Source organism: Crinia signifera, unplaced genomic scaffold (assembly GCF_055691185.1).
Source record: "Crinia signifera unplaced genomic scaffold, ASM5569118v1 HAP2_SCAFFOLD_97, whole genome shotgun sequence".
Classification (NCBI taxonomy): domain Eukaryota; kingdom Metazoa; phylum Chordata; class Amphibia; order Anura; family Myobatrachidae; genus Crinia; species Crinia signifera.
Window position 1 is genome coordinate 252,285 of NW_028142851.1, and position 26,359 is coordinate 278,643.

Here is a 26,359-nt window from a genome sequence, read left to right on the forward strand (position 1 = left end):
CGTCCTTGGGTCTGTTGACCATTCTTAGGTGTCAACCCAGTGACTGCAGACCTAGACATTGTAGATCTTCTATACCATAACCAATCCATTAATACTAGTGTTTGCTACATAATGTAACACACACAATAATCTAAGAAGTTCTATATCTTATTATATGAAGTTATAATATCTTGTTTTGTACGTATTGCATACTGCCTGCACTGTAACTCATCAAGGATGCAAACAACGCTACTGCTTCAAACAAATTCGGCATCTGAAAGGAAAGGTCCATATTCAAATAAATGGTAATAGAAAAATAAATCCCTATTAAATTCTGCATACTTCGTTACATATACCCTCTGCAGTATGTATTACAATGGCACGTGTGCAGTATACTGGATTTATAAGCACATCACTCTTCGGAAGGGTATAGTTTAGAGCAGTTGTTCTCAACCTGGGTCCTCAGGGAGCACTAGCAGTTCATGTTTTCCAGATCACCTGTTGATTTTAAAATGTGACAGTTGTTGATACAGAGTGGTCCTGCCGGATAACCTGGAAAATGTGACCTTGAGGACCAAGCTTATGAACCACTGGTTTAGAAGCATGTATACAAACCCAGGCCCACCAGCCAGTGACTTCATGCAGTGTTCACAATAGATGTGGGTACACTCACTGAAGAAAGTTCCTTTAACCATAGGAAATACATTTTCAATTAAATAAACTCTACTACAAAAAGAGTATCTCAACGACCTTGCAAGTTAGGAAAGGACATGTATTTGAATCATTTTTGATGTAGGACCCATATTACCATATACCCATGTGAAAATCAAGGTCCCTGTTTGGATTTAATATTATTAAAGGAATCATTATAGCCAATATTTTCTCTTTATATAATGCAGTTCCTTACCTGCCCCACAACCTCTGGTGATAGCTCCTTAAACCTTTGCTTGAGCTGACGGGAGGCAAAAGAGTGGAGAGTGTAAGACATTGCACCATACTCAATCCACAAGGACAGGTTGGAGGCATCAATCTCCAGTGCTCGCTTAAAGCAGTTTAGAACAGGAGTGGAGTGTTTCCATATGGGGCCATCACTCTTCAGTTCATTAGAGTTCAGCTTATCTTGTATACGGCTTGCTCTTGCCAGGGCCATGCCAGCCCAGGAGTCAAACCTGAAGAGCAGAGAAAGCATAGATAAGACGTACAGCAAAAGCTTTCGTAAGAGAAAAGTAAAATAAACATACATCTACATGTTTAAATATGCATACACATATATATGCATACATATATAAAGAGAATTAGAAAAAAAAAACATTTTTTTTACTCTGCTTCTATCCTTTAACTACTCTTTTTAGGTTTCCCTATGACAATCGATGGAAAAGCAAAGGTATCCATGAACATAGCCTGGAAGCTATTAGGATCAAAATGCCATCCCCCAACTACAACTTGCAGAGGAGTGGCTATACTGTACATTAGATGGAGAACCACGTGTTGTACCAAGTAGTCCTTTGATGGCTCCAAGTGTGCTAAGATACCATCCTGATGATAGCTAGCAAGTCTCAGTTGAGATCCAGAAGCGGAAAGATATCTAGCTTAAATGGACAATTTGGTGACTTTGTAAAACCCTTTTCCAATCAGGAACCCCAGGAATGTAGGTCAACTATAATATCAAGAAGAGGACACCCAGCCTAAGAGAGGATGTGGCAACTCAAACACGAGTGTCTCCCTTTGTACACGAAGGCTGTCGCAATGATAGGAAGCACATGGACCAGACAATGCCGAAGAAAGGACCAAACCCGCTGACATCTCCAGCAAATCGATCTGACACAGGTTCCCCCCGAGCTGTTCATTGACTTTGAAATGTCTATTAACAAGTCACAGCAGGTGGGACTGAAGGAACAACAGAAAAAGGAGCGATAGACCTTCTGAAAGTAGATGATCACCTGTGACCTGAGATACATTGAGGAAATTGCTCCACAGAGACAAAATCCCACAATGGAGAGAACGGGAGTGACAGTGAGCATAGTCCACCTTGTTAATGGTGGAGACTAGAGAGGCCGGGTTCTACACATACTGTAAAAGTGCATAGAAAGCTCAGCAGTGAGGTAGATAAGTGAATCTTGGCCTAGAAGTCCCGTAGTTGGTCAGCAGGAAGAAAACTTGCAGAACTATATGGAGCCTGTGTCACCTATAGACAGATAAAATTAGATTTATGCTCTTAACTTGTTAAATCTTTTTTTTTTTCCAAAATCCAAATAGGATACAGGGTGCGCACCCTGCAGCATCTGGGTTGTATGGTTTCACTCTGATTACGGTTCTGTTGGCAGTTCCTGCAATATTGGACCTAGACATATGCTGGTCTTCTTTCTCCGTTTTTGTTTTTTTTTTGCTCCTGGCTTGGGCTCGCTAACCTTGGGGCTTGGGGTGGGGTATAAGGGAGAAGGAGCAAAGGCTGCTGCAGAGAAGAAAATATTAACTGTTTGGTGTCTGGCACCTCCTCACTTCCTATATTCACTCACTAAAGCCTGTTTTCCCTAAGAAAAGGTGAAGAAATGTCAATTAGGAACTGATTAGTTGGTGCTTTATTTCTCTCCAAGTTATCTCTCTACAAGTTTTCATAAATATTCTCCTAATCTTAAGAATCACTGCTCTAGTAACCATGTAAAACAACATCGTCCAACAAAACACAGAGAATTGTCCTCAAAGTTAGCAAAACATAAATAGGTTAAATTAATGCAGACACACCTATTGGGACAGATGCAGATGTCATGCATATAGAACTTAATGGCCTTGGTCTGTTCCTTGTTTTTAAAGTGATAGTCTGCAAGAAGATAAAATAACTCGCTCAGCACTGCAGGGGAATTCGCTGCTCCCTCTGGAAGTAATGGCACCTGAAACAAAGTACAGAATATCAATAGTTCAATTGAATTTTTTTATTTTGTTCATTTACAGTACTTGTATGTTTGTCACAGATTCTCCAAACATTATGCTACCTACAGCTACTTAATAGCTTACACATATAGATTTTATATATGTGTACATATTATACATACGCACATTATAAAGTATATATACGTACCTTTGTGCTTGTGCCCTCTATGTAAGCAGAGACACTCTCCATGCTCAGTTTAGGTTTATCTGATGGGGGTAGCACTGAGGAAATCTTCTTCAGTAAATTAGCCAGGTCTGCAGAGACTGTGCTGGTTTTGTAGCTATCGAATTCTGGAAGGGTCTTTGGCTTGAAGTACTCAAACAAAATCAGCGCATCTTCCCAGAGAAGCTTTACCTGCAAAGTATCAGATAGTTATCCAGATATGGTCCATACCCACTACAAATGCCACATACTATACCATATGTCCAGGGGTAAATGTATGGGTCAGACCACCCCAGGCACAGAATTATCAGTTCCACCATCATATAACTGCCCCTTCATGTTGGATCCTATCGACTGCAGCACCCATCCTCCTCCACCACAATTTACTGACCACTGCCCCCGTCCCCTCACCAGTTAAAAAAAAAAGAAGAAGTCATAATGACATTAAAAAAAGCACTGTCATGCACGTGGGAAACCCACTACATAGTCGTGTAGACCAGGTTCTATGGCTTCCATCTTGGCAACACTTATCAGCTAGAGCAAGGCTGGGCAACACCGGCCCTCCAGATGTTAATGAACTACACATCCCAGGATGCTTTGCATTAGTTTTGCTATGTGGCCATGCTGAAACTGATGCAAGGCATGCTGGGATGTGTAGTTCATCAACATCTGGAGGGCCGGTGTTGCCCAGCCCTGAGCTAGAGATATCCCAGTATTATATAGGACAATACATTTTTATAAAAGCTTTACTACAGTAAATCCACCCCATATAAAGAAAATGGTGCCATTTTAACATAGCAGTGTTGGAGGATACCTGCTGTACAGAATGCTCTTCTAAATAGCGAGCCTTGCTTTTCTTGCTTGGGTGACCATACAGACAGTAGAAGCACTGCTCCAAAGCCGTCTCTAGTTCCTCCTTGAAGGGATGTGTATCTTCTTTGGAGGACATGGCTAGTTCTTTCTGCAGGACACGTACCTATATAATTTCACGAAAAAAAATTGTCTTCAAAATAATCTAAACAAATAAAAAGGTTTAAATGCAAATAGATGTAGATCAAGATAAGCTGCATGCTTGGGTCTACACACACTGTGAATTGAGGGCAACTTAAGGCTCTATACATCTGAGATAGATTAGGGCAATGCCCGATGCCCAGGCGGCGGGTTGGGGAGTATAACGGGAAATTTACGAAGATGTGTATTCGACCTCACAAGTGATGTTGCTATGGGCAACCAATCAGAATCTACTTCTTATTTATTTAGCACCCTCTAGAACAGTGATGGCTAACCTTGACACTCCAGTTGTTGTTGAACTACACATCCCAGCAAGCCCTGCATCAGTTTTAGTATGGCCAAATAGCAAAACTGTAGCAGGGCATGCTGGGATGTGTAGTTCAACAACATCTGGCGTGTCAAGGTTAGCCATCACTGCTCTAGAAGATAGTAGACAGGATCTGATTGGTTGCCCATAGCAACATCACATGTGACGTGAAACACACATCTTATTTCCCCCAACGTGTTTAAAAATCCTGATAAGAATATCTAGACCTTGGGAACTGGATGTGGTTATTTATGCACTCTGCTGCCATGTGAGACATATCTTGAGGAGAATAAACAGAAGCATGCTGGATTAGCTATATAATGTATCTTTATTGATTCCATGTATTTCACTAATTCTCATAACCAATAATTCTGTATGCATTTGTGGTTTACGGTCTGACATTTCTGAGATGTATTTCAGATTTTTTTCTGTACCATTTCCTATCGTGATTTTTTTAAAATGTTTTTATTAAAACACCTTTAATAAAAACATTTAAAAAAAAATCCCGATAGGAAATGGTAGGGATTGACAAATTGGGCATTTTTAACATAGATAATTTCACTGATTCCATGAGGAATTGCTGAAGGGTCAGAGAACCGCTTCATAGATGTATGGAGGCCTTAATTCCAAAATATCCTCATTGGCAGTCCAAACTACAGTACGCATGGATACAGGAGCCGCTACATGTAATACAGAGAGATTAATGTGGTCTTGGTGTAGGACTGATTCAACTATGTAACCTCTCTCATGTTATGTATGTTATATATACACAAGCAATATTATTCTTGCACCTAAGCCAGTGGTTCCCAAACTGTGCGCCTAGACTCCCTGGGGTGCCTCGGGACACTTGCAGGGGTGCCTCGGGTTGGTCATCCAATTATTTCTGGACAAAACCAGTGCTGGTGGCTGCCAATCATAAAATGTGTACATTCAGAACCAAATCCTGCCCTTTACCACATAACTGATCCTAAGAAGCACATATAAACACAATCTACTTCATTTGATATATATTTTTTGGGGCCTAGGGGTGCCGTGGAAAAATGTTGATACTCTAGGGTGCCGTGATTAGAAAAAGATTGGGAACCCCTGACCTAAGCACATTTAGTGGGCACAGTATACAAAAGATACCAACTTCTGGTCCTCCAGTTTTATGGGCATATAATAAAAACATGACCTCTATTACAAAGGCATACACCACTCATCAAAACAATAAGCAAAGACAAAAAAACAAACAATAAAAACATTACACCATAATGTAAATGCTTTTTATTTACAATTTAATTTATATATGTAAAAACAATCTTAAATTTTGTACTTTGTAAGAAATATTTGGTCTTCTCACATAGAGGGTGATGTATCGAGTAGAGAAAACAGTGGAGAAAGTTGCCCATAGAGACCAATCACCATCTACCATCATGTCTCAAATCCAGGATTTGAGGACATAATCATTCGTAACATATTTATTCGTAACTAGGGGTGAGCTTGGGGGTCATGGGACCCGGGCGCTGGTTTCAGGGTGCACCAAGGGGTACACTACACACTGGGGGGGGGGGGGGGGGGGGCAATTGACTGCCTTGCCCCAGGGACCAGAAACCCTAGTTTCAGCCATGTGAAGTCCCCATTCTTTTCATTGCTAGACATGTAAACCCCATAGGTACATAGATTGCTCTGCTTAAAGGACCACCATCACACCTTTTAACCAAATTGCAAGGCCCAGTAAGACCTTTACATATAAAGCCTGTATACTGGAGGTAGATCAGACTACAGGAACACATCCAACTGGTATAAACCACAGAGTTGTACTTTTTGAAAGATCATTATGGGAGCCAACATAAGAGGTTACCATAAGATTAAAAAAGAGGCCAACAAGATGGGCCAAGTGGTTCTTATCTGTTGTCAAATTCTATTTTTCAATGATCTAATATGGGTTTAAATAGTCTGAAAATTACTTTTACTGTCTTGTTTCAGATTCAAGTCTAATTAATGTATCAATTAACCAGGTCTCTCTATCAGTAAATCATAAAGAATGATGGGTGGGGAAAACTAAGAGGCAGAGTGAAATCTGTTGTGTTCAAGCTGCCAATTCCTGTCATATTGTTCTTCGATTACATAGGTCTCACACTTGGAATACGCTCAAATTTTGTACTGTGTCTATGGAGAGAGAAAGAATGCGAGCAAATGGGAAGCAGTGGATGGTTAGATTGGGATCTGTCCCTTGCCATACCTGGGGGACTGTATTTTTTTTTCACAAACAGTAGTAACTGTTATTTTTTCACAGTCTGTAACATGATGACAGCTATAAGCTGATTGGATGGTACTGTATTACTTTCTACTTTATCACTTTTCAAGCTTTGTACATCTTGCCGAAAGCCGGGGCAAAGCATTTTGCTATACTGAAAAAAACCCCATTAAACTAGACATGCCTTGCGCTAAACTCGTGGACAAATATGGCGTAGAAAGTGGTTAATGGCTTCCGATGGTTAATGTCCATCAGAATTGTCAGCCTGTGTTAGTAGTATGACCAATAACAGTGGTACAGAAACTGGTGATATATAAGGAGGAGCCTGATGTATTCAATGGTTGTGGAGGAAAGATTGTGAAGAATACACCTTGACTGGGTATAACTACAGGCAAGAAGACTGAAATGATTTGAAGCTAGACTCCATTTTACATGGCTTTCATTGCACTGTTGGTGTACACCTATAGAACTTTCCTCCCTTTACAAAGGATTATTTTTAGATATGAATTCCAAGCAACAAAACAGAAACTCATCTTGAATAGTAGTTAAATCTATGCAGTATCCTGCAATAGGAAAGGCAATTTTTACCTTTCTCATGCCATTGTATGTTGTTCCCGACAATCTCAATGCACGGCATAGTGTAACAGGTCACTAATTTATGAATAAAAGCATATTATAGCATTTATAAAACTCACATAAAATTTGAGAAGGGCTCCATCTGAGTTACAACACCATGACCTTCTGCCCAAGTACTCATGGGCTGTATTCAGCAGCATAAGTGATGACGGAAGCATTGGAGCGGACGAATTTCCTAAAAGAAGAAACAACAAGAAAGATGTATTAATATAGGCAAAATCAGGCAAGTAGATGTAATCACAATCAGAGTGGGGAACTGCATTAAGCGAGAAGGTTAAACCTTATTAGTAAATTTCCCCCCATATCACCCAATCCTGAGGATCGTAGTGACATATTGGGGGAAATTTACTAAAGGAAATTTGTAAAAAATAGGTGTATTTGTATCCAGAAATACACTTACTTTTGACATTTACTATCCCGAAAATACGGCAATTCGTATTCGTATTGATAGCACATCAATACGACTACGAATTGCTGTATTTTCGGGATAGTAAATGTCAAAAATAAGTGTATTTCTGGATACAAATACACCTATTTATTTTACAAATTTCCTTTAGTAAATTTCCCCCATTGGGTACATTGTCTAGTGCAGGTATCGCAAATACTCGCTATACCGAGTATTTTACTCTCTTTTGAGCACCAGGGACTTGTCTGGGATGCGCTCCGCCCGGATCAGCATGTGCTTCCCTGCATCATTCCCCCGAATAGTCAGTGCTCTAACTCCCGAAGCGGGTAAGTGCAGGAGACCAGCCACTGCCGACAAGAGAAAGACCTTAACAAAAAAGAAACAAATAGGCTCGGGCCGGCCCTCGGCTCAGGGTATATGCCATGTGGGGGAGAGGAGTCTTCTGCATGTGCCATGCTGGAGGGAAGGGGAGAGGAGGCTTTATTCCATTGGGGCCCAGAAAAAGGTAAGGTAGGACCCCAATTTTTGTAAGTGGGGATAGGTGGGGAGGCCACACTCTCCTGTTGGACATTGGATTCCTAATTGTTACCCCACTTGGACCAGCTCCCCCTCACCCACTTCCATCTTGGATCCCCACCTTTGTTGTATACCATCTCAACTGGAAATTTCATTCTGGGACACTACCACCTGCTTATTTTTGGAGCCTATACCGACTGAGTCAGGACCATCTGTATATCACATGGCCAGAAGCAAGATACTGTACAAGGCATCCAGTAAGTTCTATGGACACCCACCACACCAGTTCATACACTTTTACTTGGGAGATCACGTATAACCATCAGAGGGGAGCATTACTAGGAACAAGCAGGACTCACAATAAGTATAATTTCCACTGTCCTTCCAACAGTATTGTACAATTGAGTGCATTTTTATCTTTGTTATATTTTTTTAATTTCTTATCATGTTCTAATATTTGCAATTACTATATGTCTATTACATGTTAGATTAAAATAAATAATTTTATATATGTGATACCCAATTGATAAAATGTATATTTACACTGCAATTGCAGTATATCTAAGCGCTCCACCACCATTATTTTTATCTCTTGTATAGGGTGAGGAGGTTGGTGAAACCAATTGGGAAAAAAAATTCTGCCTGGCACATGCGGGTGGGGGTACGTGAAACTCAATATAAACTACTGTCCCGTTGGTACAGGTGCCCAGGTGCACTCTCCAAGATGGGCATCGGGGTTCCAATGTCTGCTGGCGATGTTCTGGGGCTCCTGGCAAACCATTCCACATATGGTGGCAATGTCCCCTCATACTTCCCTTCTGGTCTGAGATTTTCAAACTCTCTAGGATTATACTGGGAGACCCGGTGCCCACAGACCCACTGTTCTGGATGTTTCACCTCTCCCCTCTAAAGATACAAAAATCCCTGCTATGCCACTTAAATAATGCCACTAAGTCAGTCATACCAGTGAGATGGCGCTCCTCTTCTCCTCCAATGATTAAGAACTGGTTAGACTATAGACTTCTATATGGATATGGAAGATATACTGTCCTCAGTGGACGATAGACACACCAAGTCCAGGGATACTTGATGTCATGACATCCTAATCCTTTTACATCCCCCCCCCCCCCTCCCTGTGACTTGCTACTCCTTTTTCCCTCTGCTGTTTATTTATGTTCTTTCTATGGCTTATATATAGCGGTGGGGACCCAGGGGAAGCGCCGTCGGAAGGGGACACGCGCGCATCTCGTGCATCCCCTTTCGCATAACAGATGGCGGCTGGCGGGGGATGGCAGCTGGCGATTCTGCCGCCATCCCCTGCAAAGACCAGGCCGGCTCCATCTGTAGGTCACTACCTAGATCAGGGGTGCCCAAACTTTTTGCGACGAGGGCCAGATTTGGTGAAGTGTAAATGTGTGGGGGCCGACCATTCAGCCTGACATTCTTTGAATCAATCACATCAGAATGGTCCCCCACTCTGCCCCCATTCACTCTATGTCCCCCAGCCTGCCCCTCCTTCACTGTATGTCCCCCATTCACTGTATGTTCCCCACTCTGCACCCATTCCCTCTGTCCCCCAGCCTGCCCCTCCTTCACTGTATGTCCCCCATTCACTGTATGTTCCCCACTCTGCACCCATTCCCTCTGTCCCCCAGCCTGCCCCCCTTCTCTTAATGTCCATCAGTGCCTCCATTAATTGTATGTTCCCAAGCCTGACCCTCCTTCACTGTATGACTCCCATTCACTGTATGACCCACATTCACTATGTACCCCACTCTGCCCCCATTCACTGTATGTCCCCCAGCCTGCCCCTGCTCCCCCTTCTCTGAATGGCCATCACTGCCTCCATTCACTGTATGTCTCCCAGCCTGACCCTCCTTCACCGTATGTCCCCCACTCTGCCCCCTCCCTTCTCTGTATGTTTACCAGCCCCTTGTGTGAGCCAGAGGAAGGAGAGGCAAAGCAGGCACTGCAAGGACAGGAGATGCTTGGGCTCCCACTTCTGACCTCCTCCGCTCTGCATGTTAGGGGAGTAAGCTTCCCCCTTGCTGCTCCCCTCCCCAAACATTGCTGTCACTGTGATTGTGGAGTAGGGTGATATATGATTGCAGCAGCAGGGGTAGGATGCCAAACACATCTGACTGTGGTGACCGGCACCTCCTCACTGCAGCAGGCGCACTCGCCGGGGCCCCACCTTTAGTGTCCTGTGCTGTGCTTCCCACATCTGATGCTCTGCACGCTTCCAGCTGGAGACTGCGGGCCGCTTGAAATGAGAGCACGGGCTGCAATTGGCCCCCGGGCCTGACTTTGGACATGCCTGACCTAGATCTTCTGTCACCCAGTCCCTTATAAGCATTAGCTGGCCAGACAAATAATACAATCTTAAATTGGGAAGTGTGAAGATGTATAGGAATTTTGGCAATACTATAATTTTTAACAAATGGACATGGCCAGTTACTACAAGTGGCAATTTACCCCACGTTTTAAAATATTTTCCCCCCAAATATCCCATCCATTGCTGCATATTCAGCTGAATAAATTTGAATGGATCACTTGAGATCCAGATCCCCTGATATTTGAATGACTCAGGTCACTTCACTGGAAATGCCATTAAAGAAGAGGTCCCGGATATAGTTTTTTTTATAGTTAAGAGAAATATTAGATTTATTCAAATTCACACTAAACCCCGAATACCTATCAAATACTTCTATTATATTTAGTACTATTGAAACAAACTTTACATAATTGGAGAGAAAAATTAACAGGTCACCTGCATAAAGAGCGACAGTATCATTGACCTGCCTAGTCATTTGTTAAGGAGTCATTTATTAATCTGCAAAATCGAACATCAATGATGAACTCTGAATAAGGCCCTCAATCCCCAAGCCCTAGGACACCTCAAAAAGTTGCATTCAAGGGAAACCTACTGTCTGACAGTGCTGAGCTCCCTGAGTAATGTGTTTATATGAATGCTAATACTTTACATAAGTACCAAATATTCTTTTTAACCATTACTAAAGTATAATGAATAGTTTCATGGCGGCAGTTACGTAGTCAGTGTAGCGTCTCTGTCAGTATCAGCGTAGTGTTTCCTCCCGTTCACGGCTAACCGGAGCTTACGTAGTTAGCGTAGTCAGTCAGCACTTATTACATTGTGTGGGAACTATTGACAATTTTTCATCTGCTTGACATGACAGGTGTGAATGTGTTCCTGCAACATTCCCACTATCCACGTCTGGCCGAAGCGTGGCGAGTGTAGAGAGCCCTGTGAGGGGATGCGGTACGCGTCCTCCTGACCTGTTCATACCCCCACTATCCACATCGGTGTGGAGTTGATTTTACAAAGTGTTGCAAGCCCCCATAAGGGGACGCAGAATACACGTCAAGTAATCCACGGGCGCTCGCCACACTTTATAAAATCAACTCCACGTCGACGTGGATAGTGGGGGTATGAACAGGTCGGGAGGAAGCATACCGCGTCCGCTTGCCACGCTTCGGGCTGGCGTGAATAGTGGGGGTTTGAAATGGAGGCATTTGCCAGTATGCAACATGGAGCACTGGAAAATGCGTCCTCTTTTGTGCATGAGACGCACTTGTGCACCGCACCCCCTTTGTGTAGGAGACATGCGCTACAGAACCACTAACCCTGACGTACCCTTCCACAAAAATTACTGAGACGCACAAGCGTCTGAGATGCCCATGCGTCTTAGGCAGATGGAGTGCCTCTCCGCCGGCGCCTGCATTTTCGCCTCACTGCTGGCGCCTGCCAGCGCAGGGGATCTGGTTTTTACCGGCAGTCACTAGGCTTGCCAGGGATGCCGGGGACAGAGCTGCAGCTCACAGGGACAGTACAACGACTACGCTGCCTGACAGGGACACTATGCGGACTATGCTAGGCAGCCGTTGGGCTACGCTGACAACGTAGCTTAGCCTACGCTGAAAACGTAGCGTAGCCTGCCGAGAAGACCTTTGATAGGCTTCACTGGGGGTTTATGCACTGGACATTAGAAAAATTTGGTTTCAAAGGTCAGATACTTGATTATATTCTGGCTCTACTCTCTCCCCTCTGCTAAGGTCTTCACCAACGGATATAATTCTTCAGGCTTCAAAATATCCAATGGCACCAGACAAGGGTGCCCACTTTCCCCGTTGATCTTTGCCGATGATGTCCTATTGTGTATTTTAGTTCACTACTAAAGACCCAAAACCATGGGTGGTTCTAGAAAGCACATATTCCCACCCTATCACTATTGCAGACCTATTGTGGCTCTCGCCATCTGAAGCACAGATCTGGTCAGACCCCTGCAAGTCTATCAAATTAACACTAGACATCTGGCACAAAATGTTAGCGTCCGTAGAAGGTGCAGTCTAAAGGTGCGTACACATGGGGCGATTTATCGTCGGGCGATATATATCACCGAGCGATATGTGGCTCAATGCCCCCTTTTCATCGGTGACCAGAGATGGTCGCTGATGAAAAGGAACCTCTGCCGGGGGAGCCGTAGAGGTAATCAGCTGGTGGCAGGAGCAAGCTCCTGCCACCAGCGATTAGAATGGGGATGAAAACGGGAGCGCGCACCCGGCGATTTATCTCCGGGGGACACTCCCATCACTGGCAATATGGTCGCCAGCGACCATATTCCCAGCTATATCAGCCCCTATCGCTGCCGCTTTACCGCTCACACATTATGTACTGCTTTCCTAGCACGGCGCCCACAATCTAGATTGTATGTGTGGGGCTGATATCTCAAGCATCTTATGTGTTTGTGCGGCATAAGATGCATGAGATGATTCAATCGACGCGATCGACGAGATTTTTACATTGGAATCAATGTAAAAAGCCCCCAAAACTGCAATTTTAATTGCTAACCCCCCTCATGGGTGAAATGCCCCCCCCCCCCCCCATTGTTAACGCCACCCCACTATTGATGCCAACCCGAAGCGTGGCGAGCGGCGGCGGTACGCGTCCTCCGACCTTTTCATACCCCCACTATCCACATCGGCGTGGAGTTGATTTTATATAGTGTGGCGAGCGCAGCGAGCCACCGAGCCTGAAGCCTGGCGAGTGCAGCAAGCCCCGCGAGGGGACGCGGAATACATGTAAAGTAGTCCACGTCCCCTCGCTGCGCTCGCCACACTATATAAAATCCACTCCACGTTGATAGTGGGGGTATGAAAAGGTCGGAGGACGCGGGCTCGCTACGCTTCGGGTTGGCGTTGATAGTGCTGGTGGCGTTAACAATGGTTATTGGGGGGCTCACGATTTTTTATCTCATGGATCTCATGGATGCATAAAATCCATGAGATTAAAAAATCGGGTCCATCGCGTTGATTGTATGCCTTAAGTACCTTACACTTAAGGCATACAATCAATGAGACGGGCGCCGTGCTAGGAAAGCAGTACCCATGTTATCACTAAAAGCCTTGAAGTCTTTAATCCCTAATTTACCATTGGATAGATGGATTAAACAAGGAATATTGTCAGTGGGGGATTAATATGATAGAGGTATCTTTGTTCCCTTCACTCATCTACAAAACAGCTATGATATCCCAAAGCAGGACTTTTTCATTTATTTACAGATTAGGAGCTGGCTCCACTCAAACCTCCCTATGCCCACTACAAAACCAGCTTTCTCTGCCTTCCTTACAGCTAAGGCTATCGCCCCTTACCATAAAGGGGGAATATCCTGGTGGTATACACATTTACTCTCTGCCAATGGTAGACCAAAATTGTACTCCCAAGTTTTGTGGGAAAGAGATTTGAACAGGACCATAGAGGATGAAGACTGGAATAGTGTATTTAGGTCATGTTTTGGGATCTCTCGCTGTGTAATCATTCCGAAATGTTTTTTAAACTCATCCATAGGGCCTACTTCACCCTGGACAGGATGCATAGGATTTGGCCATTGGCATCCAACCTGTGGAGAAATTGTGGAGACATCGGGGATGTTTACCACATATTTTGGACATGCCCATATCTGCGTCCTCTCTGGAGGGGATTCGGTATGAAATCCCGACAGGGTCAAAATCCCGAATGGGTCATAATACTGACAAGGACAAAATCCCGACATTTAAAATCCCGACCGGGTCAAAATACCGACATATAGAATGTACAGGTGAAACAGTCAACATGACTTACCGTCGACGTGGATTTTTTCACTGTTTTTTGTCCCGAATGTCGACATAGTCGACATGGACACAGTTGGAAGTGAACCGCAGCCACTCGCAATGCTTCGGGCCCGGTGCCTCACTGCGCTCGGCACACTATTTTATTCTCCCACCACGCCCTAGTTGATGGTAGAGCATGAAATACCACCTGTCGGCACATGTAGGGTCAAAAAACAGTGAAAAAAGCCATGTCGACCTTGCGACCTGTCGACAGAAAGTCATGTTGGCTGTTTAAGCTGTACATTCTATATGTCGGTATTTTGACCCTGTCGGGATTTTAAATGTCGGGATTTTGTCCTTGTCGGGATTTTAAATGTCGGGATTTTGTCTTGTCGGTATTATGACCCATTCGGGATTTTGATCCTGTCGGGATTTTGACTGCATCCTCTCTGGAGGGAAGTGTTCCAGATGATGGGCATCATAGTAAACCAAACCATTCTCCCTGACCCAGCCCTGGTACTGCTCCATATCTTCCCGACACATCTCACAATGGGGCAGATGCATTAAGCCTTAACAAGAGATAAATGCAAGGGTGATCACGAGAGATAATCGTCCAGCCAATCAGCTACTTGCTGACTTTTTCAAACACAGCCTGTAACATGGCAGTAACATGGCAGTTAGGAGGTGATTGGCTGGACGTTTATCTCTCTTTATCACCCTTGCATTTATCTCATTAAGGCTTATTACATCTGCCCCAATGGCTGATAGGTACGTCTTAGGACATGTTCTTATTGCCATTGGATTACCAAACCCCTTCAAATTCCACAGAATCTCTTGGTTGATTTTATATAGGAGACCACTGGTGCCAAACTTTCACCTTCCCCAACCTCGATTGTTGTCATGAAGTGTTTTGGCTGGTCTCTCTTTATTGATAAAATGGGTTACTCGACCATTTACAGCAAACCTTCCCCCCCCCCCCCCAGACTTCACTGTTATTATTAGAGACAGGATTATATGCAACAAAAAAAGCTCGAAATATGCATGAAAAATACTTAAAATATGCATGAAAATCTTCAAAATATGCAAAATAAAAAATACAAAATATATAGTAATTTATGTTTTTTTATTTAAATCAGCATACAATTAGTAAGCAGTATATGACCAGCAGTAAAATATATATTTATAATGCCCCCAGCAGTAAAATGGATATAATACCCCCAGCAGTAAAATGGATATAATGCCCCCAGCAGAAAAATGGATATAATGCCCCCAGCAGTAAAATGGATATAATGCCCCCAGCAGATAAATTGATACAGTATAATGCCCCCAGCAGTAAAATGGATATAATGCCCCCAGCAGATAAAAGGATATAATGCCCCCAGCAGATAAATTGATATAATGCCCCCAGCAGATAAATTGATATCATGCCCTCAGCAGATAAATTGATATAATGCCCCCAGCAGATAAACGGATATAATGCCCCCAGCAGATAAATTGATATAATGCCCCCAGCAGATAAATTGATATAATGCCCCCAGCAGATAAAGGGATATAATGCCCCCAGCAGATAAAGGGATATAATGCCCCCAGCAGATAAATTGATATAATGCCCCCAGCAGATAAATTGATATAATGCCCCCAGCAGATAAATTGATATAATACCCCCAGCAGATAAATTGATATAATACCCCCAGCAGATAAATTGATATAATGCCCCAGCAGATAAATTGATATAATGCCCCCAGCAGATAAATTGATATAATGCCCCAGCAGATAAATTGATATACAGTAATGCCCCAGCAGATAAATTTATATAATGCCCCCAGCAGTGACACAAATACTCTACTGCACTGTAAGTGCCAGTAACACTCACCGTTGGCCCACTCTCACTCTTGTGTGGTTGAGAACACTGAGAACACTAGTGTACACGGCTCCGGCTTCCAGCACCCGGCTTCCAGCACCCGCACGGCGCGCAATGCTTTCCCACGTGTCAGCAGAGGCTGGCAGCCTGTCAGCGTGGCGGGTGTGGGATGTAGCTGGAAGAGCTTACACACTGCACTGTTTAGCAGCGTATCAGCTCTTCCACCCACATCCCACCACCCGCCGCGCTGACATGCCGATCGCTCAATCCTTTCCTCTGATGGGCGCTTCTGTCAGCCTATCAGAGGACTCGGCTTACAGATAGCAGAAAAACGGGCAGGAAGCTAGGGTAAATGCTAGGGGAATGGAGCCGACGCTCAGCGTTCCACCGGCAAACCTGTCAAAATATGCACAATCAGGACATTTAGGTAATATATGCAATTACTACAGAAAAATCGGACAAATATGCAAATGCACATGCAAATATGCAAATGCATATAATCCGGTCTCTAGTTATTATGTTCTCAGTGACTATGTGACTTTATTGATCTCTGTTTGCATGGTCTTCTGCAGACTCAGATTTTAATATTAACAGAACTCCCGGTCTGATGTAATTTGTGAGATGTTTATTATTTCTTTTTTTTGCCAATTGATGTTTTCATACTTTGCATCCCCTCCCCATTTTTCCCTTCTGTACCCCCCTATTATTTTGCTGAAAAAATTGCAATAAAAACTTAATGTTTAATAAAAAAAGAATACTCAAAATCCAATCCATGGTGTTAAATAAGCAGGTGTCCCCACGTTTAAAATGGTAGATTTGTTTTATTGCTGAGCTAGCATATCATTTTCACAACTTTTAAATGGAGATCCCAAAATATTAGCCAGTTAAGTGGTAAAAATATCCAATTTTCAATTTTTTTTGCCTTCAAGAAAGACCAGTAGAAAAAAAATCCTATTCTTACCTACAAGTAGATCAGGCATGTCCAAACTATGGCCCTCCAGCTGTTGCGAAACTACAAGTCCCATCATGCCTTGCCACAGATTGTAATTAGAAAATGCTAAAACTATGGCAAGGCATGCTGGGATGTGTAGTTTTACACTAGCCAGAGGGCCACAGTTTGGACATGCCTGAAGTAGATGTAATCTTAATTCTATTTGTGCACATGTACAGTATGCATCTGCACATGATCTTAAGTACTCAAAGTCCCTCATTCTAGTTGGCTTCCAAAGCAGCGTTCGTTCGCTGCTTCGCAAACCTTGTAGCGCCACCCGCAATGTGGCTGAACACCAGCCCAACTATTCTCCGATTTTCCCGCATCGCTGAGGATGGATGTTTTCATTAAACATTCATTCGCAGCCTTGCATGGGTGCCCGAAATCAATCGATGGTCGCTGGCCATCAAATTATTTTCTTCTCATTTTCTTTGTAGGTTCAGCACAACAAGATGCCTGCAGTGTCTAAGAAATGCAGAGGCTTGCCGATCCCACAATGCAAGTCGGCTGTCTCTCCATAATGTTACACATGGGTTTACTGGGGGAAGAACATGTCAAACAAATCTTATTGACTTTTTTGACTGGGTGACTAAAGTAATAGATCAAGGTGGGGCTATTTTCAAAGCGATCTGAGTAGATCTGACTAGATCACTTAGAAATTAAAGCACACATCACTTTATGTGTAGCACCAATAGCAATACGCGGCCGAACGCATCGCTATCGTCGGGAGATGTAGAAATGTAGAGATTGCATGCAGTATAAATCTAGTCAGAGACTGCACACGTGTTTCCTGAAACGAGCGATAGCATTCTAAGTTTTCCCCTTGCTTAACTCAAATTGCCTATGCTTAAACATTTTTATTCATCATAATGACTGTAATGTTTACCTTTAAGCAGATAACACATAGGGCAGTATTCAACGATAAAGTTCTCCGTGCATGGAGAGCGTTTTATTTCGCTCTCCATGCACTCTCCGTGTTCCGGAGGGCTCTCTGCCACTCCTACTCCCTCTATTCAATGTGGCTGATGCTCTCCGCCACTCGCGGAGAGTCTTAACCCCTGCAGGGAGCAGGGAGCTTTCAGGGAGCCGGAAGCAGCCAGAGAGATTAAAGTCTCCCTGGCTGCTCCAGAGGACTGTGGAGGGGAGGGGGGCTCTACAGGACCCAGGCTGCACCCCCCTATAGCCAGCGGGGGACCCAGTATTCACTGCACCCGTTTGTGCATAGTTACGTTCGGGTGCAGTGAATATATGAATATCTAATGAGCGGCTCCGGCGCCCCCTGCTGGCTGCACTGTGTTAAAAAAAAAAAATTTAAAAAAATATATTTTTTTTTAATTAAATATATATTCATGTGCTATAAGCACATGAATAAAAATAACATGCCCCTTCACAGAAAAAAAAAACTGATTTTTTGACACTAAAATTTCTTAAAAAAACCTTTGGTACTCTTTACCTAGAACGGCGCCCGCGATTGGAATCGCGGGCGTCGGGGGTAAAAAATCGCGGCCATCGCGGGCATCGCGGGTACATCAAAATCGGGTGCCCGCGATGACCGCGATTTTCCCATAGGGATCAATGTTAAAAACGGTGATTGAGCGCGATTTTAATGTTAAATGCCTCAATGCCCGCGATTTGGCCATAGGAATCAATGTTAAATGGCCCACAGAACCCTAATAGTCACCGTGAACTCTGAAATGGCCCCCACAATTGTTAACGCCACCCCACGATCAACGTCAACCCGAAGCGTGGCGAGCGCAGCGAGCCCGCGAGGGGCGGCGGTACGCGTCCTCCGACCTTTTCATGCCCTACTATCCATGTCGGCGTGGAGTTGAGAATAGAATAGTGTGGCGAGCGTAGCGAGCCACCGAGCCCGAAGCGTGGCGACGCGGATACCTTCACAGGTAAACGCGTCCCCTCGCGGGCTTCACAGGTGTCCGCTTTTCGCCACGGATACCTGTGAAGCCCGCGAGGGGACGCGGATAACTGTGAAGGTATCCGCGTCCGCTCGCCACGCTTCGGGCTCGGTGGCTCGCTGCGCTCGCCACACTATTCTATTCTCAACTCCACGCTGACGTGGATAGTAGGGCATGAAAAGGTCGGAGGACGCGTACCGCCGCCGCTCGCCACGCTTCGGGTTCACGTTTATCGTGGGGTGGCGTTAACAATTGTGGGGGCCATTTCACAGTTCACGGTGACTATTAGGGCTCTGTGGCCCATTTAACATTGTTTCCTATGTAAAAATCGCGGGTATACACTAAAATCGCGGTCAATCTGATTTTTAACATTGGTCCCTATGGGAAATCGCGGGCATCGCGTCGCACCCGATTTTTAGTGCATTCGATGGTCGCGATGGCCGCGATGGGCGCCCTTCTAGGTAAAGAGTACCAAACCTTTTAGTTTAAAAGTTCACATTCCAGCTCTCCATCAAAAGATGGAGAATTGCTACACGGAGAGACAAGGAGAAAGTCACTTAGAAAGACGGAGAACATTTCACATTGAATAGGGTTGCTCGCTTTTGGAGAGCAAAATGCTCCGTCCAAGGCGAACAAAGCACAAGTTCTCCCCAAAACACGGAGAACTTTTCTCATTGAATACTGCCCATAAAGGATAAACTAACAATTGGCAACACTATATGAAGATACAGCTGTATCTAAATACAGCCACATATCATATGAATATTAGGCATTGTGGCAACATTCATGTTAATGTTTTACCAGTCGAAGACTTGAAGAACAATGTTATGATCTGTACAAACCCTGTATTATTTGCTGACTGAAATCCTCACAGCAATTACTTTAAAATAAAACCTAATATTTACACCAGAGCATACATCATTTACATCCACCTAGATTACTGTGAGTTGGAGGCGTGGCCACGGCAGTGGGGACGTAGGAAGCAAACCTCATAGCTCCCTGGTCCTCTATCCTGAAATATATCCCTGCACTGCTGCCTGCCCGCAGAGCCCCCTCACCTGTTGCTGTCCTGCCACGCCGGGACCCCCGGGACTGCTGCTGTGAGATCTGCCTGTAGTGATCCTGCGCTGGGGAGCTGTTGGAAGCGGCGCGGCCTACCTCCGGAGTATCCTGCTTAGACCCTGGCCTCCACTTCCACTCCCGTACATCCTCCCTCCGCCGCCTGTGTGCTGCTTTGCGGCTCTCAGCGGACCCCGTGACGGGCGGACTCCTGTCAGCACCTCCATCCAGTGCCTACACGCCTGCTGCTCACTGATGCTGCGGGTGCCGGTCCCTGCTCCCATTGTTGACCGCTGCCGCCCTGCTGTGACCTGCCGGAGTCTGGAACGGTGAGTGGTCTCTCCCTGCCTGTCAGCCCTGAGTTACCCCCAGCGTGTCTGCTGCTCCCCTGGCCTCCCCATTCCATCATCCCTCAATAAGACCTGGGAGCTAGTGGCAGGGAAGCCTTCCTCCATATTTGAAGACCTGGTTGTCCTGTGAGCTGGTAGCTGGGGAGCCTTCCTCTATATTTGAGGCCCTGTGCACCACTCCATGTAGTGGTGATCTCAGCCCAGATCCCCTGTGTGCAGCCTGTTGCTTGCTGCAGGCCTGCATATACTATATATATACGACACTCTCTGCCCGTTTCCTATGCTCCCCGGCGCATCATGGGGAAGGCACAGCAAGTTCCTGCCAAGCTGGAGAAGTTTGCTTGCGGGTTTCTACCACACAGACCACCACAACATCCCACTACCTCCGATGTTGCCCCAGGGGCTTCACCGTCTCCTCCTGTTTCATTACAACAAATACTGGAGGCCCTTGCTGGCACCAAAATGCCGCTTACAGACAGGATCGGCCAGGTGCAAAGTGATTTATCATTACTAAAACATGACTTACAGCGTATCTGGGAGAGAGTAGGGGAAGTTGAAACCCGTGATTACTAGGAGTTTATTACATTTAATATACACGTTAAATAAAAAGAACATATCTCTGCTGTGATATAGACAGAGAAATGTACATGCCAGATAGAAATGGGCATGAGTTAGGGTTGCTGTATGTAACACACACCTTTGCAATATAAAGGCATATAAATGTGATCGTACAGCGCAAATAAATTATGGGAAGTTTCACGTTACTGTCAGAAACCATGAGATTGAGATAACTTGAAATGATCTAATGGGCTGTCCAATCTACCCTGACATAGCAATATATTAATGATTTAATTAAAATCAGTAAATCATACATACAAATGTAACTAGTAGTGGAAGCACTTTATTATGAATTACAAATAATCACCTTGTAAAGAGGATACCTAGGACAGAGTGGAATTACACAGAACTCAAGCATAGTGCACAAATTTTATATCTTTTCACTTGTTTTTTCTACACTTTATTCACTTTCGTATCTTTGTTAAATCAATGTTTATATCTCGCTAACTTCAAATCATTTTTATATTAGTATCAATAAAAGATACATTTTAACCGTGTCAGTCTGCAATTAATTCCTAAAGTCCATAAAGAATTTACAAGACGATTATTAGCCCTACGAGTGCCCCAATAATTTTTCCCTTCTCTTGCTTTTTACCAGTATTTAATATTCCTGGGAACACCTCCAAGAATTTTGGTGAATGTCATTTTCACTAGAACAGTATAACAATAGGAAAGGACTAATAACCAAATAAGAAATATAGTGGTCTATGCGGACATTCCAAAATCCAATTACTTATATAGCAAATATAATCTTTTTTTACACATCATTTCTTATTTGAATTTATATAACAAATGTGAGTGACGTTAGAATTTTTCTTATGTCAATTTGTGTTTATTTATCAATAACACATAAAGGATCTTGATCTAGTGCCTGACTGAGCACATACATCCTACACTTGTGTTGTTGGGGGACTGCTGCTTCTCCTCCTCGTACATCCTACACTTGTGTTGTTGGGAGACTGCTGCTTCTCCTCCTTGTACATCCTACACTTGTGTTGTTGGGAGACTGCTGCTTCTCCTCCTTGTACATCCTACACTTGTGTTGTTGGGAGACTGCTGCTTCTCCTCAAATTGGCAATCAGTGACCAGACCTTGATGCTGATGAAAGTCACTGTCAGTATATTAAAATAGCAGTTGTAGGCGACAAACTGATCGTAGATCCCCAGATTGAGACCAGTTATTAGGAGAGTCACAAGTTCTTTCAGCAGAGTGGATGCTAAGTGGTTCATCCCAAATACAAAAGCGTATCTGCTCCTAGTGACTGTCACAGCAATGTTTATCGTTATTATTGTGTTGCTGATCATGTAGGATATCTTAATTGCAATATAGCCAGCATAGGCCACCCAGATAGATGATGTTGTCATGGCCATGGCTAATGTGGCCAAACCGTCCACTGCGCATAGGACAGACACAGCCAGCTCTCCCCAGAAGCTCCAATCTGCTGTCATACGATCCATTATGTAGAATGCAACTAGTCCTAGCACAGCTGCTATAAATTCCACTTCTCCATTAAGCATAAGGACGCTGTCGGTGGTTTCTAAGAGATGTTCCCAGAGTGTCTGGGAAGCCTCTGTCGCTTGGTGGGAGCCAACTGTCACAAGTAACCACCATAATGACCAGTATCTGGTGTTGGAAGTACAGCAGTCACAGATGTCCTGCCGTTGCTGCTTGAGGAACCTGACCACCGCCTTGCAGCAGCAGTGCACAGCATTCCTGGCTTTATGCTTGATCTGGTCATTTAAACATTCTGAACTTGGCTCATTCATGCTGGGCGTGGGCAAGAAAATGGAAATGATAAAAGCCACTGACGCACTTCCCAAGGAAATAATGTTCAGGTGGTAGTAGGAGAAGTGGCCATACGTCACCATGAGCTGACCACTCAGAGCTCCTATGGTGTATCCCAGCAAGTTATATGTTCTACAACAGATAAAGGCCTTGTCATACTGGTCAGCTGTCACCACACTATATACATAAGAAAAGATGGCAATGTCACATGCAGTGACCATAGCTGAGGTAACCTGAAGGCACTGCATGGCCTGGAAACTGGACGCAAAGCACAGTAGTCCGTAGGTGATGACTTGGCACAGGCCCTGATACATGATGACTGGTTTGTATCTGCAGAGGTCAATAAAGAGGAGAGCTGGCAGCTGGAAAAGCAGCAGGCTGTATGTCCATATTTGGGGGAGCTGATCCTTGACCTCTTTCATACTGAAGTTCTTGACAGGCCCAGTCATGTACTCTGTGTAGAATGGTTCTATGGGTCTCATGTAGAAAAAGAACCCATATATATATAATAAGAACACTGGGTGCTCTTGCAGGATGTTTTTTATGGTCTTCTGAACATCCATGGCTATTAGCCACAAAATTCGACGTCAAATACGTAGAAAGAATTACAGTGAAAAGGAACAGTATCCAGATAGATACCAAGCGTTCTCATGAACTGTAAGAAATGAGTGTCCCTATACCAAGCACTGACTTTTCTAGTAGGCATCTTTTGTGACATCACAAAGGTTGCGTGTCACAATCAGCTTCAGGTTGCCTGCATGTTGCAGGCATCCTTTGTGACATCACAGGCTGCGTGTACCAATCAGCTTCACATTGCCTGCAGGTTACTGTGTAATGGAACACTGCCTGCATGCTACCATGTAATCACAAACTTTCTAATATAGCATGTAAATCCTAATCTAAAGGAAGGATTTTTTTCGCTTCCTTTTCTTTTAGTTTTTATAAAATGTACGGTTAACGACAGTTGACAGATTAACATAATACTACAAACAACTGTTTTGTGGTTTTAAACTCTTATATTTCACTGTTTTTCTAATTTAAATTCCCACACTCTAATTAGGGAATTACTAATTATACCTTTAAATAAAAAAGTTAAGTTATATAATTAATACACACAGTGTGCCCTTGCATGACAGTCCCTTTTTCTTTTTTGCCGAATACTACAAATAATACAAGAAAAATACATCACAGGAAAAAAAAAAAACACACACCACATACAATAAAGCCAATTATAGAGGACAGTGAGGCGCCCCTACCATAGATTTTGCAAACAATATAACTTAATAATTAATTAATTTTACTGCAAAAATTATAACATTGAAACAAAAGGAGTTAAAAATCTATATGGGTGACATTCGGGCACCTATGTAATCATATGTATACACTGATCGTCCATCCTAGTCAGATTTTTTAAATAACAAGAGTTTGAACCTTGCTCCTAACAGAGGGATATTATTGCAACGCCACATAGTAAAATTATACTTATTACATCAGATCACTTGTCACATTGGGAAGGGTTATAAATCACCTTCAAATACTGGGCTAATACCCATTATTCGTACTACATATTTCTTAGCCATTACCCCTGGAACATTGGCCCTTATTCAGATCTGATAACAGCACAAATTTGTTCTCAAAATGGGCAAAGCCATGTGCACTGCAGGTGGGGCAGATGTAACATGTGCAGAGAGTTAGATTTGTGTGAGTTATTTTGTTTCTGTGCAGGGTAAATACTGGCTGCATTATTTGACACTGCAATTTAGACACAACACAGCCCACCCAAATTTAACTATCTCAACATGGTACATCAGCCCCACCTGCAGTGCACATGGTTTTGCCCATTTTGAGAACAAATTTTCAGATCTGAATTAGGGCCCTTGTATGGAGTTATCCTCCTGATGGTAGTCGCCAGTACTAACTGCTTGTTATCAGCTGACATAAGAACCTCAGGGGTAGATGTACAGTATAAAGCAATGATAAGGGAGGAGAAGTGATAAAGTGCCTAGTATTTTATCACTAGCCAATCAGCTCCTAGCTGCCCCTTTTTAACCCCTTCCCGACATTTGACGTACATTTACGTCATGGTCGGGAAGTACTTCCCGACACATGGCATAAATGTACGTCATGGTTTCTAACTGTCACTGCGTCTAGAGACGCAGTGACAGTTAGGTGATGTCTGCTGTCCCTGACAGCAGACATCCCCCCTCGTCGCCCAGGGGGGGCAGGGGTGCCCCCCCCGGTCGGCGATCGCTGTGATTGGCTGTTCAAATCTGAACAGTCAATCACAGCGTTTCCTGTGTTACCGGCGGCTAAGCCGCTCGGTAACACAGAAAACGGTGGTGATCGGTGCAGCACCGATCACCACCGAGCGGCAGCACCCCCCTCCCACCCGCCGGGCACTCACCCGGCAGCAGCAGCAGCTCCAGCGGCTCAACCGCTACGTCCGGAGCGCACGCTGCGCTCCCCTCCTCCCCCCTCCCCCCCGCAGCAGCAGCAGCAGCATCATGCTGCTGCTGGAAAAGTTAAAAATAAAATAAAATAAAAAAATGTGCAAATGTGTGTATATATATATATATATATATATATATATATATATATACACACACATATATATATATATATATATATATATATATATATATATATATATATGTGTGTGTATATATATGTATATATATGTATATATATATATATATATATACACATATATATATGTGTGTGTGTGTGTGTGTGTGTGTGTGTGTGTGTGTGTGTGTGTGTGTGTGTGTGTGTGTGCGTATACCGCACCGATCACCAACGATCGCCAGCCCCCCCCCCTCCCACCCGGCAGCCCCCCTCCCTCCCACCCACCCGGCTGCCGCAGCGCCAGCACCCCTCCCACCCCCCCGCCAGCCGCAGCGCCAGCCCCCCTCCCAAAGCTGGTGACCAAAATGGGGTCACTTGTGGGGGGGTTCCACTGTATTGGTGCTTCGGGGGTCTTGCTAATGCGACATAGCACCCACCATTCATTCCGCCACCAAAAATCACTCCTTCCCTTCTGAGTCCTGCCATGCACCCAACTGGTATTTTTTGGTCACACGTGAGGCATTGCCGTACTCGGGAGAAATTGGGGCACAGATTTTGGGGTGCTTTGTCTCCTTCATTCCTTGTGAAAATAAAAAATTTTGAGCCAGAACTGCATTTTTGTGTAAAAAATTACATTTTTTTACACAAAAATGCAGATCTGGCTCAAAATTTTTCATTTTCACAAGGAATGAAGGAGACAAAGCACCCAAAATCTGTGCCCCAATTTCTCCCGAGTACGGCAATGCCTCATGTGTGACCAAAAAATACCAGTTGGGTGCATGGCAGGACTCAGAAGGGAAGGAGTGATTTTTGGATTTTGCAGCACAGATTCTGGTTGAATGACCCCCGAAACACCCATACAGTGGAACCCCCCCACAAGTGACCCCATTTTGCAAACTACACCCTTCAGGGAATTCATCAAGG

The 26,359-nt window shown here is 44.1% G+C and overlaps 1 protein-coding gene across 6 annotated transcripts in view; it reads right to left on the bottom strand.

Moving 5' to 3' along the window:
* CABIN1 (calcineurin binding protein 1) overlaps window positions 1-26,359 on the bottom strand; it is a 245,997-nt gene that overhangs the window by 135,329 nt on the left and 84,309 nt on the right. For all 6 annotated transcript variants that reach the window (XM_083168467.1, XM_083168471.1, XM_083168470.1 and 3 more), the window contains 5 exons: window positions 7,323-7,438; window positions 3,885-4,046; window positions 3,056-3,262; window positions 2,722-2,867; window positions 887-1,148 (listed from right to left, as the gene is read on the bottom strand). In XM_083168467.1, the coding sequence (XP_083024593.1) occupies window positions 887-1,148; window positions 2,722-2,867; window positions 3,056-3,262; window positions 3,885-4,046; window positions 7,323-7,438 (893 nt within the window). The remainder of the gene's footprint in view (window positions 1-886; window positions 1,149-2,721; window positions 2,868-3,055; window positions 3,263-3,884; window positions 4,047-7,322; window positions 7,439-26,359) is intronic.